Source organism: Umbelopsis ramanniana, assembly GCF_025399195.1.
Source record: "Umbelopsis ramanniana AG unplaced genomic scaffold K450scaffold_14, whole genome shotgun sequence".
NCBI lineage: Eukaryota > Fungi > Mucoromycota > Umbelopsidomycetes > Umbelopsidales > Umbelopsidaceae > Umbelopsis > Umbelopsis ramanniana.
The window spans coordinates 255,025-271,410 of NW_026252100.1; the positions used below are offsets into that span (position 1 = coordinate 255,025).

Genomic DNA, 16,386 nt, shown 5'->3' on the forward strand with positions numbered 1-16,386 from the left:
ACAATAATATAGCAAACCTCTTGAAGTTATTGCCATGAATAACATAATATGGCTTTGAGTAAGGCTTAGCCGCACGTGTATGGGTTACAAGAGTTGTGCTGTGGACAATCGAATCGCCTTTTGGTACAGCGACAAAAAACATAAAATAATCCGTCACACGTCTGCCAGGTGGCAACGTCTCTATTAACGACTCGGATCAAACAAGATGGCCTTCTTATCTGGTTTTGTCAAAAGTGGTTTGTCCTTGCTGGGAAAGGATGCATCAGCATTTCCATACACCATTGGTCCAAAGGTCGAATGGTATGAAAACCAATCAATCTGGTCATTGCATCGTGGAACCAAAAAGGTCAGACACTTGATGAATGCAACATGTATAATCTAATCCCCCACACATACTGACTCAAATTGTTGCAGGAGGATAACTCTGAAGTCTCCATTTTCACATTCGACGTAGTAAAGAATCGAAATATGGTTCAGCTTGCCAAACATGCATACAAAAAAATGCGGACCCTTAGACACCCGGATCTGCTGCGATTTCTCGATGGTGTAGAGGTATGGCAGATATATGCCTTCCACTAGCTTGAGGTGACTATGGTGCTGATAAAATTTATCTCAACAGAATGATCAAGCTATAATGATTGTCACAGATGCTGTGGAGCCGCTTTCAGATCAATTGAAACAAAATGCAGACAAAAATCTCACCTTATGGGGCCTGTACAAAATTGCTGTAAGAAACATTCATTATGATGCGAGGAATAATCATTTTGCTAATGGACAGATAATGCTGCAGAGTGCCATCAAGTTCATTAATAATGATTGTGGAATGGTACATGGAAACGTGCGGATATCTTCCATCTTCACTAATAAAGCCGGTGAATGGAAGTTGGGAGGGTTCGAATTACTAGACTCAATGAAAGAAGAAAGCCCAATGATAATGGTAAAAAGAGTACATGAGGGCATGGTAACTGGATGATTTACTAATGACTTGTATACCAGACTTTTGGTGGAATGATACCCGATGCTAATCGCTATGCCTCGCCTGAAATCAAGAAATCAGGCTGGACTGTCATTAAAGAGTAAGCTATCATTGCTACTGAAATCTGCTGAAACCTTTGATCCAAACTAATACCATTTTTATTTCAGCTTACCTACTAGTGCAACTGACAGTTTCCAACTTGGATGTCTCATTTACGAAACTTATAATGGGCATATGGATTCCACTGACAAATTAATGAGTACACGAGGCGATATACCATCAAAGATGCAGAATGTATACAAATTGCTCTTAACGACGTCGCCAAAGGCAAGAATTGATTCAGAGCGATTCCTTGACGAAGGGTTACGACCGCAAGGGTTTTTCTCAAATGAGTTTATTCAAGTCAATTTATTCCTTGAAAATATAACCATCAAGGATCAATCCGAAAAAGATGTTTTCTTCAGGTAGGATGATTTGGTACGAGTAATTTGACGATGGTTGTTGAGCCCGCAGGCTCACCTCATTTGTATCAGAAAATTGGACAATGTTATCGAGACTTTTCCACAAGAGTTCTCTATCCATAAAATTCTTCCAGAACTCATCAACGCTTTTGAATTCGGAGCAGGTAAAGTGATCTATTTTTAAAAGTCATTTTGAAATGCATTGCTTATTATTTATAATCAGGTGGACCCAAGGTGCTCAGCAGTATAATTAAAGTCGGCGGTCACCTTCCTGACGAAGAATATGTGAAGGTCGTCATTCCATGCATTATCCGTATGTATGCCGCGCCTGACAGAGGAATACGGATGGCTCTGTTGGAAATGCTTCCTAGCTATGTGGATCGTTTAACTAAGAAAATTGTCAATGACCAAATTTTCCCACATGTTGTAAGTATGCTTCAGTGTTTACTGCAAAGGTGAGTAAAAGTACTAAACACTTCTTCAATCGGTCAGGCATTGGGCTTCACAGATGGTGTTCCCATGATTCGTGAGCAGACCATCAAGGGAATATTGCTACTGGTACCATTGGTAATGTGAATAATGATGAGATTGTCGATTTGATATATTTTAAGACTTGACGGGCTAAGATTTTCTGTGAAATAGTTGAGTGATCGAGTCATCAACTATGATCTTTTGAAATATCTGGCTAAACTTCAGATGGATGAAGAGCCTGGAATCCGAACAAACACTACTATATGTTTGGGCAAGATAGCGAAGCATTTAAACGCTGCGGTATGTTCAATTTTTATTGATAGATTGCGGACTACAGTTATTGAACGTCATACTTGCATTCATAGACACAGAAGAAGGTGCTGGTTCCAGCATTTGCTAGGAGTTTGAAGGATGGATTTCACCATGCCCGAATTGCTGGTCTAATGGCCCTGAATGGTATGGCCTACCTTCTGATATATCATATATTGTTGCCAGTATTTACTGCATGCTAACTCCTTGCAATGACCAACAGCGACCGCCGAATACTACGATGCCCAAGACTGTGCTACCCGTATCATACCTTGTATTTCATTAGTCCTTCTGGATAAGGAAAAGTAAGTTACATCCATTAACATCAACTGCTTATTTAGACATTGATTGACCATCCTATCCTTCAGACCTGTCAGAACGCAAGCTTTCAAAACTTTGGATGTCTTCATCAAAAGAGTGTCTGTGTTTGCAGACGCAATGGTAAGAGAGACGCCTTAAAATGTCACCAAATCCAACCAATGGAAAAATACTGATAATCCCACGTTACATCAGCCGGATACAGCCATTGTTGAAACAGTAGCATCCCCACAGGTCACAGAAGGCGGACCTGGCGGACCTGGCACGTTTGCAAGATCCAACAGCGCTTCGGCAGCTGCCGCTGGTGTCGCCGGAGTACTGGGAGAGGCCACTAAAGGATTTGCCGGTTGGGCAGTCACATCCATAGCTACGAGAGTAAGCAGCATTTGTGCTCATTGCAGTATTACCAGTGTTTTATCTAATGATTTTTGCATGTCATAGCTTGCTTCTCCTGGAGAAATGGCTAGTAGTGCGCCTGTAACTATGCAATCAGCAAGCGATCCAAGCCTGAACAAATATGCAGCAAGGACTGTACCTGCGCCAGATACCCCTAACCCAGATCGAATTGCTGATCGCTTGGTCCTTGCCGACCTAGATGGAGATCATGGTGACAGTTGGGATAACGATGATAACGATAACCTGATTGGACTCGAAGATGATGCATGGGGTGAGGCGTTTTATTCAACATTATTGATCCCCATGGAAGCTGAATGCTGACCCACTCATTGTTATATTTGTAGAACCACTGGATACAACGCCAGCACAAGCGCCAGAACCTGTAACGTCCTTCGTTCCCAAAAGAAGTATGGCTACATCAGCTGCAAAAACAATTGTGCCGCCAAAGGTTGATAGGGCTTTCAATCCCGGTACTATGAAGCTTGGTCACAAAACAAAGTTTGACGGTCAGTATATAGAAATGTTGCTCGCACGGGGTGTAAAATGTGTATTCTCACACTGATAGGCAAATCAATAGTGGATGACTGGGGCTTCGATGATGATGTTGAAACCAAATCAGCAAATACAGCTGCTGGCCATATGTCTACGAACAGAAGTATATCACCTGTTGTATCTGCACCAGCCACAGTGGCGTCGAACTCGTCTTCAGTGTTATCGAAAGAAGACCGAAAAGCGGAACTTGATCGAAGGAGAGAAGAGAGAAAGCAACGTATGGCGGAGCTCCGGGATAAGAAGAAAACTGGCGGTATAGGTGCTAAAAAAGTATAACGCGCTTCTTGCCATTTTGTCTGTGCTTCTCGCTCCAGGGACAGGTTTTGGTTTTTTTTTTTTTCATTTTAGACATGCTTAAAAAATAACAACCTCCACGTATAATAAAGCCGTGGTGAAATACTGCTATCATTTATTTACAACTTTATTTATCAGCGGGAACATCAAATAGCGGAAATTGTCCCTTATCTTATTCAATTGACGTTTATGGGAGTGTGTGTGGATTCCCGGCTGATATATTATTCCGTCGACTTTCTCGGTAAATCAATGGTGATGGCAACCAATCGCAAGAGCGGTTATGGTCTGAAACGAAAGAAGATGTCGATTACAAGAGCTGGTTCATAAATGATGTATATATGACCTTCATTGTACCAAGCGAGCACTGCGCAAAACCTGTCGGAGTTCCTAATGAAAGACATGATAGCTATAATGCGCTGAAACCCTATTGTTCGGAGTTGTATTTGGTGTGATCTCCCCGGAGGTATATAACTGGGCAATTAGTTGTACTGTCGATACCCAACAACCACTTCCGCATTCACCTCCTATGAGCATCGACAAAACCCTTGAAGAATTCATTACCCAAGCCATTGAAAACAACCGTAAGGATCTTCGTGAGCTAGCCAAGCAGATTCATGACCACCCTGAGGTTGGCTTTGAAGAGAAATTTGCCCACGAGTACCTGACCAAGTTGCTGGAGGAAAAGGGATTCACTGTGGAGCGACACGCTGGAGGCATTGAAACCGCTTTCGTTGCTACTTATGATACTGGAAAGCCAGGACCGCGCATCGGTGTCTGTTCTGAGTTTGATGCGTGAGTATAAATTTTAATTTCTATGATCTGTCATTGTGTGTTCCTGGGAAAAGGCTAACCTAGACCCATTAGCTTGCAACTATCGGAAAAAGTTGTCTGTCACGCCTGCGGTCACAACCTGATTGCCACTGTGGGAGTAGCAACAGCTTTGGGGTTGCGATATGCCGTGGCTGAACCTTCTTACCAAGGCGGAGGCAAAATCGTATTGTTCGGTACTCCGGCCGAAGAAGGACAGGGTGGCAAAAACTACATGCTTGACGCTGGTCTATTCGAACAGGCTGACGTTTGCATGATGGCTCATCCTAGTGGTGGTAACAAGCAATATGGTAGAACTCCTACTATTGCACGTCAATCCTTGAAGGTTGAGTACTTTGGAAAGCCTGCTCACGCTGGTGGTATGCCATGGAAGGGAGTCAACGCTCTGGACGCTATAGTCCTGGCATACAACGGAATCTCCACGCTACGACAGCAATTGAGTCCTAATGACCGTGTTCACGGAATTATCACCAAGTATGTAGCTGAACTTCATTTCTTCAATCTATGCCATATCATATCACTAACCTTTATCTTGTGTAACAGTGGAGGTTCAGCTGCCAATGTTATCCCCGATTATACCTCTGGTCAATTCACTGTTCGAGCTTTGAAAAAGGACCTGCTTGAGCAGCTGCAAAGCAAAGTTGAAAAGATCTTCCGATCGGCCGCGGATGCCACCGGATGCGAGATTAAGTTATCTTGGGACAAGAACCCTTACTTGGACACAATGCACAATAAGAAGATGATGAACGTATTTAGTACGGCAATGGACGGTTTCGGATTTGCCGACGTCAACCCAGGTGTTGAAAACCCACCTCCTGTTACCGCCAGCACTGATTTTGGCAATGTCTCTTACGTTATGCCAGGTATCCACCCTATGTTTGGCATCAATACCCCCCATTTCCCACATACCGCTGCATTCGCTGATGCTGCTGGAACAGACGATGGTTTCGAAGCGGCTCTTGTGACTGCTAAGGCTTTGATTGTTACTGGCATGAAGGTGCTTCAAGATGAGGAGTTCTACAGTCAAGTTGTAGAAGAGTTTAAACAAATAGAAATAGATGGGAAAACAAAGGATGACTCTATTTATTGAAAGTGAGTGCGTATAAACGCAAATAAACTATGTACATGATAATTATGCCTCGAATTTTCTCTTCTTTTTGCTCTTCTTTTCGTCATCACCATCCTTACTTCGCTTCTTCTTCTTGCTTTTACTCTTGTTAGTTGCATCGATAGCATCCAAAACGTTAAGAAGGTCTTTGGGCGCCTTCTTGCGCTTTTCAGTAGCACGTTCATTATCCTCTGCATCATCGTTAGCTTCTTCTTTGGTGTTGCCCGATGCAAACTTCTTCTTCTTCTTGAACACTTTGTCTATGTCATCCATGCCTTCTTGGGCATCCTCCGCAGTATCAGCGTCAATGAGCAACTGTATAAAGATGGTTATTGGTCAGTCACTTCAGAAGCCATGAAATGATCTTGAAATGGTACTTACAGATTTCGAATGATCATTGATCGATTTCTTCTTCTTTCCACCCTTGCTACTGGTCTTTGTCTCCTGGGTTACACCGTCACCGAAGCCCAAATCACCAAGGTTAGGATTGGCAGGTATATTTACGCCAGCAGCAGTCTAAGATTTCAAAGTAAAAAGGTCAATAAATGAAAATCGATGTGTCGAAAAAAGTCAGTATAGGTAACCAACCTGAGCAGCCTTGGTGGATGCCATGGAGGTATCACCGAGAATATCTTTAAACATGTCCTTCTTGCGCTCAATGCCCTTTTCTCTTTCCTCCCACTCTTCTCTCTTGCGTTTAAAGTGGTCGATGTTGCAGTTACGCAAAATGTACTTGCCAAAGAAGTTCTTTGACAAATCGTACTCATGGTTAACAAGGTCTTGCGCGATCTTAGCCTATACAGAAGAAATCGGATATGAGTCTCCTCGAATGAATTCGTCGCGGTAACAATGAGCAAAGCTATACCTTCATGTCAATATCCGCAACCTTCCAGCATTGATCCATCAAATGACTACCGAATTTATCCATGGAAATTTCATGGTACTTGTCTTCCAAGTTCCTTAGAATCTTCTTTTTGATCTTCAGGTTTGCATTTGGTGACGAGAGAATTGACTCATAGACACGAGATCCAGTGGGATCGAAGATCCAACGATAAGTGATAGCTTGAGGCTGTGCCAAAAAGCTGTAGGAAAGAAAGTGTAAGTAAAAACGGTTTCATAAAAGAGTGCATAGACAGGCTTTCTTTAACTGACCTGCTAACAACAATGGTATTGTGCTCTTCAGGAAGCTTCATAAGCGTCTGAATAATAAGGGCACCTTGCATGTGGAACTTTTTGAGACTGCCCTTTTCCTCGTCAGTAGCATGGATCCATTGCTATGAGACACAACAATTTAGTTTCAATCTGACTTTACCCGCATGAGCGTTGATATGCTTACCTGATAGGTCCACATGCGGATAACACAGTTAATGAAATCTTTGCGTTCAGTAGGAGAGTGGGTACCAAAGGCATCTGCTAAGCCAGACACAATCTGTTTCTCGCAAGATTTCATATTGCAGCAGGCATCAACCAAACTGCGGATAACACCAACTTTACCGAATTCTGACAACACAATTAGATTAGTCAGACGATTGATGGTAAACAGAAAGCCCAGTTATGTACTCACTCAGATAATCAGCAAATCCAGGTACGGCTTCCTCAACCATCAATTCAAGTTGCACTGTGGTACGAGCATTGACAAACAATTGTTGTACCACAAAGTTAGCTACAGGATGATGGCAAAGCTTGACCAGTCGATTACGGAAGTAGGTGACAAAGATTTTGTTATAGACTGAAGGAGATGCAGTTTTGAGAATAACTTCGAGCAAATGGGAACCAACTTGATCGCGAAGCAGGGTTTCAAACCAAGAATCTCTGTCGTGATTGGATTGTGTCGATTCTGTGGCTAATTGTTAATTACGGCTTTCTTGCAAAAGATGTATAAAATGGTGTCACACTTACCATCAGAAACAATACCCCACAAAATACGATCAATAATCATGTCTCTTGCATTTTGACCATCCTCTGTTTCAGGTTGAAGTTCCAGCAATAGCTATCATGAAGGATGTTTCAGCACCATTATCCAAGCGAATGCTTTTTCATTTTACATCAATTTGAAATCCTTACCTGCAATACAGGGTTTGCAACTCTGTGGACCGCGAGCGTGCGGATAACAGTCTCTGACAATCCTTCAGTAAGCTCACGAGTCAGTTCATGTAGCATGTCAGTAAATGATTTTGGAACTACCCTTGTTGGGCTAGCTTTGGTAGATAACTATTGATCAAATGTCATTAGAACCTTGCTTCTATATCTGTTCCGTGATTATATATGATCAGATTTTAGCTTCAGTACCTTGATATCCTTATTGTTGTTGGTATTTCTATATTTTTGAGACTTCTTGCTGCGAAGTTGGCCCTTAACATCACTGTCTTCGTCAATTCGCTTTCCTGCCAGCAAGTAGAGCAAAACTCGGATGACATGCGAGGCGAAGGGATCAGAGATGAGGGAGCAAAGTTGAGGCTTCAATTCCTATAGTATATAAAGAAATTAGTATATTAGAAAATTATATGATAGCTTAGTTGCCATGGCACTTACTTTGCAAAGCGAAAGAACCAACTCTTCCATAGAAAGCAATACACCAACATCGCCGCTCTCTTTTGCACCTTCATCTGGTCCAGGTACACTTTCTCCGCGGGCTTCACGCTCAGCCGAATCCGCACCAAGTGTCAACAGAGTTTGGCACACATGTGAGGCAAATCGATGGGTAAATAACTCTGCGTAGCGTCCTGTCAGGCGGTCCATGAACACTCTCAGTTCAAAATCACTGGAAATTTTGAGCAATTTTTCCAGCACCAAAGAGCAAGTATGATCTGTAGCTAATACAAGTTCTTTATCTTGGACTTCCGTATACACATTGGCAACAAAAAGTTGTTGATCTAAAGAGAGATAGTGAGCTTCAATGTGTACAATAGGAGCTTTCACAGTGAATTAAAACTAACCTTGAGTAGTCTCAAATGGTGGATCATCCAATGTTTGTTCGACACTCTTAAAGTATTGCTGAACATCAGCATCAAGAAATCCAAAAAACGCTTGACTAGGGTCGTATCCTCTAGGGCGCTCGAAGTTATGGCTGTCCTGTTGATAACCATTAGGATCTTGGTCGACAACCATGGGCTGCATGGGCTCATTGTTCTCAGCATTTTCGAAACCTTCGTCATAGACTTCTTCTTTGTTGGTCTTTTCCTTCTTTCCTCGCTTTCCTCGAGTTCTACCTTCTCGTTTGTCTCGTGGCATGATTGGCAGTTGACTGAAAAATGAAAAAGTCTTTTCTTTTTTTTTGTCCACTTGCAGAAATTCCGACTTCATTGAAAAAATTGTGACTATCTTTTCAAAGAGCAGTAGCTGTGCCATATTGCAACAACACACCAGAGTATCTTTCACCATCTTCATGTACAAGTATGCTACTCGATGGACGAGGATTTTAACAGCTTTAAGTGCACCGAATTATAGACATATACCCAGTGTACAATTGAAAACGGTAATATACTGACCAACGTACTTCTCGCTAAATCACCTTGTCCTAATACATATCCCCATTTGTTGTTTACAGTCGCAATTGATCACTACTCGCCTACTCTCGAAATCTTCGGGCCCATTGCGTTCGTTTCGACGGGGTGATTGGATATGTCCTAATTGTAAACTACACAACAAAGCTGTGCGATCAGTTTGTTTGGAATGCGGCACTTTGGCAGCTAGCAGTCGACTGGTGAGAAAGGGGGACTGGCTATGTCCTTCGTGCGGATGCTACAACTTTCAGAACAGAATGAGCTGCAAAGAATGCGAGGAGCTTCGAGAAGATGTGAAGGAAAGCTTGAAAGCTTCGGGGATTGATGTATAATTCTTGTACTCAAAGTATTCACCACGGATCAATCATTCATTTCCGTTTGTGCCATTCCCACCATTGTCGGCACCGTTCTCTTACACTATAGAGACTTTACCCTTGCTATCTTACACAAGATAATGTATATATGTCATCGTTTTTCCTTAATACTCTGTGATCATTAAATTTGCACCATTTGAATTATTTATTCCATGCCAATGATTTCGCCGTCCTTCGAAAAAAAAAAAGAAAAAGAAATAGGGAGACTCAGCGGTATTACCGCTTGAACGCTTCCATTTATGATATAACTCCACTAATAACGTTTACAGTTGGCCTATGTTCATGTTGATACCAAATTTGCCATACCGTTATTTCCTATATGATCAGTGGTATTGCTAAATTTACAAAAAAATTATCCCAATATCTACAACGATATGCTCAACAGAGCGATCCTATAGCAAATGAGCGAGCTCCAAAGTAGCCCATTAGCCCTACGTACTGTAAATCAATATTATCAGCCTCATTCTCACTTCTGAGAAGCTTGAGCATAACGTAGCGTCCAGAACTAATTGCAAAAGATTCACTGTCAATAACGTTCCACCTAAAATCATACAGAAAAACTGTAATTACCGCTCTCCTAGGTCAATACATTGCTGTTGTTCTCGCCTAACATGAAACCAAGCTATTGGATCATACCCATCCTCCTTGGGGGATATTTGATCTATATCACAGTCGCGAGTTTGGCTACGCACTTTAGCACAGTGTGCTTTAAAGTCATCCCTGGTGAAACTATCAAACTTTTCTGTGGCTATGTTGGCTGCAGTCAGTGCATGCCCTTGTTTAGACCGGTTAAACTATGATAAAACCTACCTTTTAGATCGATTGGGTGATGCGAGATGAAAATCATGCCTTCTTTGCCTATTGATTACGATGTTGTTAATGAGTTTCAGAAGTGATAACATCATGCCAGAAAGTGTAGTTACATGGGGCGGTAAATCTGTTGATACAAGGTAGTCAGTAAAGTAGTTTTGATTCATGCTCCATTTTAGATTTCATTTACGTACCCTTGTCGAGGGGATCTGATTATTAACTGTGATAATACACAAGGGAGAGTCTTATACATGCCACCGCTACTTGCCGACGGGTTGAACTTGAGCAGTATATTGATTGTGCCCCTCCTTCCTGAGCTACAATTCGGTTTAATGCCTTCCGTCAAAATCATTCAGCCCTCTGAGTCCTTATCATTACTTACCAGTAGACGGTGCTATCATCGTGCAAGATATTTTGAACAGAATATGTTGGTCTGGCGGAGGAGGAATAGAAAATTGTTTGTAAACTTGATCACCGATGCGCTAGAGTAACAAACAGAACAAACTCAGACTTACGAAAAATGGCCTCCGTCAGTTTGTGCAATGTCGAAGGTTAATGGGAAGTAGTCGCAACAGGCCCGTCGACGGGTACTTTGGTGTTTTTGATCAGAGGAGCCGTATATGCCGGTGTTACCATCATCTGCAAGACAAAAGCTGATATTCTCTTCAGACATCGAATTAATATCGTCAGGTTCGATCGATATGGTATGGCTTGGCGACCCGAGGGTAACATGGTGTGTATGGATTCGATATGGAGAGCGGTTCATTTGCAGAACTCGCTGCGATCGACTAGGTAGTGGTAAGCTAGTTAGACTTCGGTGAGAGGGGAAACTATGATAGAGTGCGGAACTTGTGGTAAGTGCTGATGAGCTATCATGAGTTACTGCTGACAATGCTGGCGACAAGGACATGTTAGACATGGCCAGCTTAATGGAACTGACACAAGTGGTTTTGCCTTTAGAATACAAGAATTTTTTTTTCGGTAAGACGGTCGCATGATATCACCGTTTTTCACAAATTTGAGATCGAGTGAGCTACGCCTTCATTTTTAAGCTATTTGACTTTCTATAGATCGCTCAGAGAGTAGCGAAACTGGAAAACGGAAGTGCGTTACTTTGAGATATCGCAGAAAGCAATCTGTTCTTCAGTTTACTGTATGAGAAACCTAGAACGGTGCGCTGCTATGAAGATTCCCACCACATCCTAGTGACCTTGTCCTTGTACAACAAGTTTTCAAAGCTTTGAGCTATTATACTACTGATAGCATGAACGAAATCACTTTGCTTATAGTGTTTAGGAATACTTATAGCTACCTGAATGCAACACTAATACCGAACCATGGTTCTTTTTTGAAAGGACAATGCAGGGGGGACATGTAGCGACTGAATGGCCATGTTTGATAGAGAATATGCAGTAACTTGGAAGATACCCCTTAAATATTCATCCGCACTAGCAGTTACGACAGTAATAGCACGGTTGAATGAGATAATTATTTGGTCAAGCTTGAAGTAACATTGCTTCACGCACTCTATTATAAGACGTGAGAACTTCTATTGAACAAGACCATCAGTCTTGGCACAGTGCAAGTGATACAGTTCACCACTATCCATCTGCTGAGCTACTAAACTATCACCAAGGTAATTGCCGCATTTCTCACAGGTTGAGTCTGACTCTATTATTGTTGGACCTTTATCATCTTGTAGTTTGAACAACCGGTAGGAGACCTGCAAAAGTAAATGATGTCAGAAAACCTAATATAGGAGATCCTAAAGGGGTGATCCAAAATCACTTGCCATCAAATTTTCACCTCGAGAGAGGCCAAGCACAATTTTGGCTTGTAATTTTTCGTCGGTAGCTTTTCTGAAGGCTTGTAATAAATAGCGTTCCACTACATTCACTGGCCATTCATCTGGAAGCAGCTCAAGCACCTGAAAAGGAATAAGTAATGGGTTTACAGTGTGTCAACTATGATTGGTCAATGATATATACCTCTGCAAGATCAAGGTATAGTCCCTGTGTGTTCAGCAGATGAACGCTTCTATACTGTCGTAGATCCCTGTGATTTTTTGTAAGTATATACAATGATATCCCCTCTGCATTTCATAGACAGATAACACGTACTGGTCTGAAATATTCAAATACATCTTGAGAAGTAAGAGGCAGAGCTCCCGTCGCTCTTGTGTCTCTTCCGCTGTCATAACAGGCAGCCTAGGTAATTCCTTTTCCATGCGATGCTTTGCCTTGCGGCTCGAGGTTGATGGTTTTGAAAATTCCTTTTCTTTGTTGGTAGTCGCGCTGCCAATGCTATGCCCGCCTGTTACACAATACAGCTCTGCACCAACAAAGTCATTCAACTCCAATGTCAATATCTGAAGTGCCTCTTCATGCTTGTGTAGCTGTGAGATAAAATACCGTCGTGAATACATCATATATATCAGCTGTAATATATACTGCTCCTCCATACCTTTCCATAGAGTATGGCACGTTCAAGCTGCAACTGTTCACTAGAAATTAAACGCTCCAAGACTGTGTTTGGGTCAAACTGGCGAGACCGCTGAAGTAATTTGAGTAGCCTGAGGCGTAGCTGAACAAATTTCGAAACGGAGGTATGCTGTGCCATGTAAGCCATGAATGTTATTTGAGGCTGGCTTCGGTTTGACGCAGCCATTCGCCTTTCAGATTCAGCAACAAGCTCCTTGTAATCGTATACTGCAGCAGATCAAATAATGAGGACATGAAGACGCGTCCATCCAAGCATAACCAAATGTACTAACCCATTTTCTTAAAAACTTCAACGTTCTTGGGATCTTCCATACCTGATTGGACGTCTTGAGCATAGCTGCAAGCCAGTCGAGTGTGATGCTCGGGGCTCCCGCTGCCCTTTCCTTGAACCAAATATTCTAAGTAGGTTTGAGCAGGTGCATTGCCATAGGTATCGAGCTTGCCAAGTATTTTGTCTGAATCCAAAGAATCTGCAGCTTTCGCCTCCATGAAGACTCGAACGCCATCAGAAGCACTATGATCCATCAACCACCACCCGTACTTTTCAATGATGGGAACAGATTCTTCACTAGCATCTAAATCTGTGATCAACATGTCTCGTATTTGATTTAAACCATCGGTGAAATTTGGATCTTTCAACTCTTGATCATATATCCTATAGGCGTTTTATGAAGTCAGTAATCAGCTGTTGCTATTCGTAGTATCCAAAGTTCGTTACCATACCTTGTCCACATTTCCAGAACATCTGTAAACATGCCTTTTGTTTTGTATAGCAGTGATAAAGCGTAATATCTCTACAGGGTACCATATGAGTACGATGGTAGCAACAAGTCTTGAAAAATAACGCATGTAGATTTACCTGTGCATTCATAAGTGCTTCAACGCTATCGTCGATACAGCAGTCATTAGGGTTGATGACAAGGTCAAATAATAGAGTAGTATCCTCTTTGGTAGCGGAAACTTTGAGCAGTGCGGTGTCTATACACTAAGAAAAGCCGAGCGTTTGTCATTTGTTTGTCCATGACAATTAAACCCCGTTGAGCTACAAAAACTATTTACCTTGCACGTCTTGGATCCTTTAGCATCTCTATTGTACTTAGCTCTTTCTCGTAGCAAATACTTCTGTACAGCTTCGCGAGCATTCAAAAGGAGAACACGCCGAAGTTCAACAGTAGCGGAGGCAGTTTCAACGTCGGGCTGGATGTGTGGACTATAGTTCTTCTCGATATTACGAGCAACTAAGAAAAGTCAAAGCATACATTAGCAACCAGTCGTACACATAAACACAACGGATGTAAACCATCATCACCTATATCTTCAATCCTTCCAATACTATCTACAATTTTTTTGACTCCTTCATAGAGGACCACATCGGGGATGCAATCCTTCTCCTTCTGGATGGTAAGATCTTTGAATAAATCTATGATAACGGTTGGATTGACATTGCCTTTTGACAAAAGACTGAAGGCGTCATCAAATAAAGTCTCTCCAAGGAACAAAAATCCAGCCTTCTGGTAAACGTAGTCTAGCTCGTGTCGCTGATATGAAGGCAAAATGAAATGTTACGCAACCGCAATAACGGGAGGTGCAGTATATATGAGGCTATACTTACGATACGACCTCCACCGCGACTTCCTCCTTGAGCTGAAAGGTTTTGCATCGCTTGGTTTGCTAAAGAAACACCAGCCTCCACCTGATTGGTGTCCAAAAGTGCATCAGCCTGGACTATCATCGGTGTAACTAGCAAACCCATAATACTGTCCTTGTTGTAGAGCAGAAGTCTTGTTGGTACAATATACGACCTGCTGAGTTGCTGATTGATGAAATCACAATCAATATTGTCCAATGGCTCCATATCGCGCGGTGTCCATTGAAACTGTCGTAACCGAGTTGTCAAACCTTCAGCCCAGACTTTAATTCCATGCCCCATACATAATCCTCGAGGTTCAATTCCAGGCTGTAGTTCCAATGTTTGGACACATTGCTGATCTCGAATATTGTGCACTTCAATTGTTCTGTTGCGTAGTAAAGAGATAATATAGGGAAATTGTACGGTTATGGCACGAGGATAACTGCCCCATTGGAGTGTGCCACGAATAGCATCGCCTACGGAATTCACAAAGATACCTATGGTAGTCTGATTATTGACGTTTCCGCTCACAACAAGAAACTCGCCGTCTCCAATAACAGCTATTAAAGGCTTTGGAATAAATCCTCCAGGAGATTGCGGACTAGCCGGCTGGGGGCCAGACACGGATTGTGGAGTTGGTATTAAAGAGGTTGCAGAATTTAATTGTACATTGACGAGTTTATATTGTTGAGTGTCGGCAAGACATAAGCTGTGGCCATGTCGAGCAACTGTAATGGCGCCATTAGGTAGCGGGAGTTCCTTCAAATTTAAGCTTTAATATAAATATATGAATACTAGAATTCTTAATGACTTCAACTTACCTTTTTGAGCTGCACAAGCTCACCGATTTTATATAATTGAATGACTCTACGTTTAATAACACAGAGCTTGATAGTTCCATCTTCGCCAATACGACCTTCTTCTGCAAAATCATGACAGAAACAGCTCACTCCTTTGATATGTGGTATTATAGAAACGGGTATCGGGTCGAAGAATGGGAGGGTATAGAATGATAATGTAGAATCTATCATCGGATATCGAGATTCAGTAAGGGCTACTCTTTCAGAGTACATCTAGCCATAACTAAATGAAACGAAAGTACATACCACAAAGAACAATGGCTTTTGAAACTTGGGGAAGCACCATAATCTTTTCGACAACTTTTCTGCCGAGCTCCAAATTGATTTTGCCTTCCAACTTAGATATATACTGTAGCTCGTTCTGCAACAATATAGCGAAAAACATTAATTGGTCTTCCGTCACATAGTTTCTGTTCATAAATTGATTCACTCCATACCGAGTTGTCAGCCTGCTGTTCTTCTATTATGTAATGGAGGATAAACCCATCGCTGGTTCCGACGTACAAATTGTTATCTATGACATGGCGAGTTAGCTGAGAAGTGGACTCTGTTCTTTCTTATTTTTTTTATCATACCCCATGCTTCCACTGCTTCAATTCCTTGCTTTCCAGTCGAAGTAAGTGACCTGAATCTCGAACCGACTCCAGGTGGTGACGAAGGAGGCGATTTGTGGTCACTGATCGGAGATGTTCGTTGGCGCGAGAAGAGAGTACGCGGGGTGCTAGTAGTGGGCGAAACGGCTCCCGACGGCGGTGAAACTGGCTCTATCGATACATCGTTAAGTATAGTTTGAAGAGTATAAGGTACGAAGGTCATCTTGGACAGGATTCTGCCACAAGTGGCATCTAACGAGCGGAATGCTTGGCTTTAAAGTACACAGGGACGGACTTTTCGCTGAATGGGCAACTCTGGGTTTCGAGAAATCCCACGTGACCGTTTGCAGTCGCAGTGGATATAACTTCGAAGCCATGCAGCTTTCAACAACCCAAACAGCA

The 16,386-nt window shown here is 42.2% G+C and overlaps 7 protein-coding genes across 7 annotated transcripts; 4 read left to right on the forward strand and 3 right to left on the reverse strand.

The window, feature by feature from the left end:
* Positions 1 to 42: 42 nt before the first annotated feature.
* K450DRAFT_232004 (uncharacterized protein) lies at positions 43 to 3,172 on the forward strand. Its single transcript, XM_051587522.1, has 14 exons — positions 43 to 346; positions 415 to 552; positions 620 to 727; positions 791 to 937; positions 997 to 1,076; positions 1,144 to 1,440; positions 1,510 to 1,601; positions 1,661 to 1,863; positions 1,930 to 2,004; positions 2,080 to 2,208; positions 2,274 to 2,364; positions 2,441 to 2,522; positions 2,586 to 2,658; positions 2,731 to 3,172. The coding sequence occupies exons 1-14, from the start codon at positions 206 to 208 to the stop codon at positions 2,974 to 2,976; spliced, it is 1,902 nt and encodes a 633-aa protein (XP_051446583.1). The 5' UTR covers positions 43 to 205; the 3' UTR covers positions 2,977 to 3,172.
* Positions 2,762 to 3,912, forward strand: K450DRAFT_232013 (uncharacterized protein). The gene is made up of 3 exons (XM_051587523.1): positions 2,762 to 3,202; positions 3,276 to 3,437; positions 3,509 to 3,912. The coding sequence occupies exons 1-3, from the start codon at positions 2,995 to 2,997 to the stop codon at positions 3,757 to 3,759; spliced, it is 621 nt and encodes a 206-aa protein (XP_051446584.1). The 5' UTR covers positions 2,762 to 2,994; the 3' UTR covers positions 3,760 to 3,912.
* Positions 3,913 to 4,282: 370 nt separating this feature from the next.
* K450DRAFT_207438 (uncharacterized protein) lies at positions 4,283 to 5,715 on the forward strand. The gene is made up of 3 exons (XM_051584755.1): positions 4,283 to 4,569; positions 4,642 to 5,079; positions 5,149 to 5,715. Exons 1-3 carry the CDS (start codon positions 4,304 to 4,306, stop codon positions 5,693 to 5,695), a joined length of 1,251 nt encoding a protein of 416 aa, XP_051446585.1. The 5' UTR covers positions 4,283 to 4,303; the 3' UTR covers positions 5,696 to 5,715.
* A 1-nt stretch (position 5,716) lies between these two features.
* K450DRAFT_232018 (uncharacterized protein) lies at positions 5,717 to 8,975 on the reverse strand. Its single transcript, XM_051587524.1, has 12 exons — positions 8,650 to 8,975; positions 8,246 to 8,586; positions 8,003 to 8,179; positions 7,778 to 7,924; positions 7,613 to 7,703; positions 7,278 to 7,550; positions 7,050 to 7,213; positions 6,866 to 6,987; positions 6,579 to 6,795; positions 6,302 to 6,508; positions 6,095 to 6,229; positions 5,717 to 6,028 (listed from the first exon to the last, which is right to left on the reverse strand). The coding sequence occupies exons 1-12, from the start codon at positions 8,942 to 8,944 to the stop codon at positions 5,738 to 5,740; spliced, it is 2,460 nt and encodes an 819-aa protein (XP_051446586.1). The 5' UTR covers positions 8,945 to 8,975; the 3' UTR covers positions 5,717 to 5,737.
* A 107-nt stretch (positions 8,976 to 9,082) lies between these two features.
* K450DRAFT_232020 (uncharacterized protein) lies at positions 9,083 to 9,744 on the forward strand. Its single transcript, XM_051587525.1, has 2 exons — positions 9,083 to 9,188; positions 9,261 to 9,744. The coding sequence occupies exons 1-2, from the start codon at positions 9,099 to 9,101 to the stop codon at positions 9,546 to 9,548; spliced, it is 378 nt and encodes a 125-aa protein (XP_051446587.1). The 5' UTR covers positions 9,083 to 9,098; the 3' UTR covers positions 9,549 to 9,744.
* A 1-nt stretch (position 9,745) lies between these two features.
* K450DRAFT_232025 (uncharacterized protein) lies at positions 9,746 to 11,354 on the reverse strand. Its single transcript, XM_051587526.1, has 7 exons — positions 10,916 to 11,354; positions 10,783 to 10,833; positions 10,595 to 10,717; positions 10,514 to 10,527; positions 10,401 to 10,448; positions 10,161 to 10,338; positions 9,746 to 10,095 (listed from the first exon to the last, which is right to left on the reverse strand). The coding sequence occupies exons 1-7, from the start codon at positions 11,317 to 11,319 to the stop codon at positions 9,969 to 9,971; spliced, it is 945 nt and encodes a 314-aa protein (XP_051446588.1). The 5' UTR covers positions 11,320 to 11,354; the 3' UTR covers positions 9,746 to 9,968.
* A 419-nt stretch (positions 11,355 to 11,773) lies between these two features.
* On the reverse strand, positions 11,774 to 16,373 carry K450DRAFT_232027 (uncharacterized protein). Its single transcript, XM_051587527.1, has 15 exons — positions 15,967 to 16,373; positions 15,829 to 15,905; positions 15,638 to 15,752; positions 15,353 to 15,555; positions 14,514 to 15,290; positions 14,211 to 14,439; positions 13,961 to 14,139; positions 13,761 to 13,886; positions 13,625 to 13,695; positions 13,174 to 13,556; positions 12,864 to 13,108; positions 12,521 to 12,795; positions 12,389 to 12,455; positions 12,193 to 12,327; positions 11,774 to 12,123 (listed from the first exon to the last, which is right to left on the reverse strand). Exons 1-15 carry the CDS (start codon positions 16,205 to 16,207, stop codon positions 11,950 to 11,952), a joined length of 3,297 nt encoding a protein of 1,098 aa, XP_051446589.1. The 5' UTR covers positions 16,208 to 16,373; the 3' UTR covers positions 11,774 to 11,949.
* Positions 16,374 to 16,386: the final 13 nt, after the last annotated feature.

Excerpts from the sequence above, each read along its gene's own strand:
- K450DRAFT_232013 (XM_051587523.1), top strand. The coding sequence starts at position 2,995 with ATGGCTAGTAGTGCGCCTGTAACTATGCAATCAGCAAGCGATCCAAGC. Across the intron at positions 3,203-3,275 it reads ACTCGAAGATGATGCATGGG|AACCACTGGATACAACGCCA; the intron begins GTGAGGCGTTTT and ends TTATATTTGTAG. Across the intron at positions 3,438-3,508 it reads TCACAAAACAAAGTTTGACG|TGGATGACTGGGGCTTCGAT; the intron begins GTCAGTATATAG and ends GCAAATCAATAG.
- K450DRAFT_207438 (XM_051584755.1), top strand. The coding sequence starts at position 4,304 with ATGAGCATCGACAAAACCCTTGAAGAATTCATTACCCAAGCCATTGAA. Across the intron at positions 4,570-4,641 it reads GTCTGTTCTGAGTTTGATGC|CTTGCAACTATCGGAAAAAG; the intron begins GTGAGTATAAAT and ends TAGACCCATTAG. Across the intron at positions 5,080-5,148 it reads GTTCACGGAATTATCACCAA|TGGAGGTTCAGCTGCCAATG; the intron begins GTATGTAGCTGA and ends CTTGTGTAACAG.
- K450DRAFT_232025 (XM_051587526.1), bottom strand. The coding sequence starts at position 11,319 with ATGTCTAACATGTCCTTGTCGCCAGCATTGTCAGCAGTAACTCATGAT. Across the intron at positions 10,834-10,915 it reads ACTGACGGAGGCCATTTTTC|ACCAACATATTCTGTTCAAA; the intron begins GTAAGTCTGAGT and ends CTCCTCCGCCAG. Across the intron at positions 10,718-10,782 it reads GATGATAGCACCGTCTACTG|CTCAGGAAGGAGGGGCACAA; the intron begins GTAAGTAATGAT and ends ACCGAATTGTAG.
- K450DRAFT_232004 (XM_051587522.1), top strand. The coding sequence starts at position 206 with ATGGCCTTCTTATCTGGTTTTGTCAAAAGTGGTTTGTCCTTGCTGGGA. Across the intron at positions 1,864-1,929 it reads ACCAAATTTTCCCACATGTT|GCATTGGGCTTCACAGATGG; the intron begins GTAAGTATGCTT and ends TCAATCGGTCAG. Across the intron at positions 2,523-2,585 it reads GTCCTTCTGGATAAGGAAAA|ACCTGTCAGAACGCAAGCTT; the intron begins GTAAGTTACATC and ends CCTATCCTTCAG.
- K450DRAFT_232020 (XM_051587525.1), top strand. The coding sequence starts at position 9,099 with ATGTACAAGTATGCTACTCGATGGACGAGGATTTTAACAGCTTTAAGT. Across the intron at positions 9,189-9,260 it reads CCAGTGTACAATTGAAAACG|TCGCAATTGATCACTACTCG; the intron begins GTAATATACTGA and ends TGTTGTTTACAG.
- K450DRAFT_232027 (XM_051587527.1), bottom strand. The coding sequence starts at position 16,207 with ATGACCTTCGTACCTTATACTCTTCAAACTATACTTAACGATGTATCG. Across the intron at positions 15,753-15,828 it reads AACAGCAGGCTGACAACTCG|AACGAGCTACAGTATATATC; the intron begins GTATGGAGTGAA and ends ATATTGTTGCAG. Across the intron at positions 14,440-14,513 it reads GTCGCGGTGGAGGTCGTATC|CGACACGAGCTAGACTACGT; the intron begins GTAAGTATAGCC and ends CCTTCATATCAG.
- K450DRAFT_232018 (XM_051587524.1), bottom strand. The coding sequence starts at position 8,944 with ATGCCACGAGACAAACGAGAAGGTAGAACTCGAGGAAAGCGAGGAAAG. Across the intron at positions 6,230-6,301 it reads CATCCACCAAGGCTGCTCAG|ACTGCTGCTGGCGTAAATAT; the intron begins GTTGGTTACCTA and ends TTGAAATCTTAG. Across the intron at positions 6,029-6,094 it reads TCAATGATCATTCGAAATCT|TTGCTCATTGACGCTGATAC; the intron begins GTAAGTACCATT and ends ATCTTTATACAG.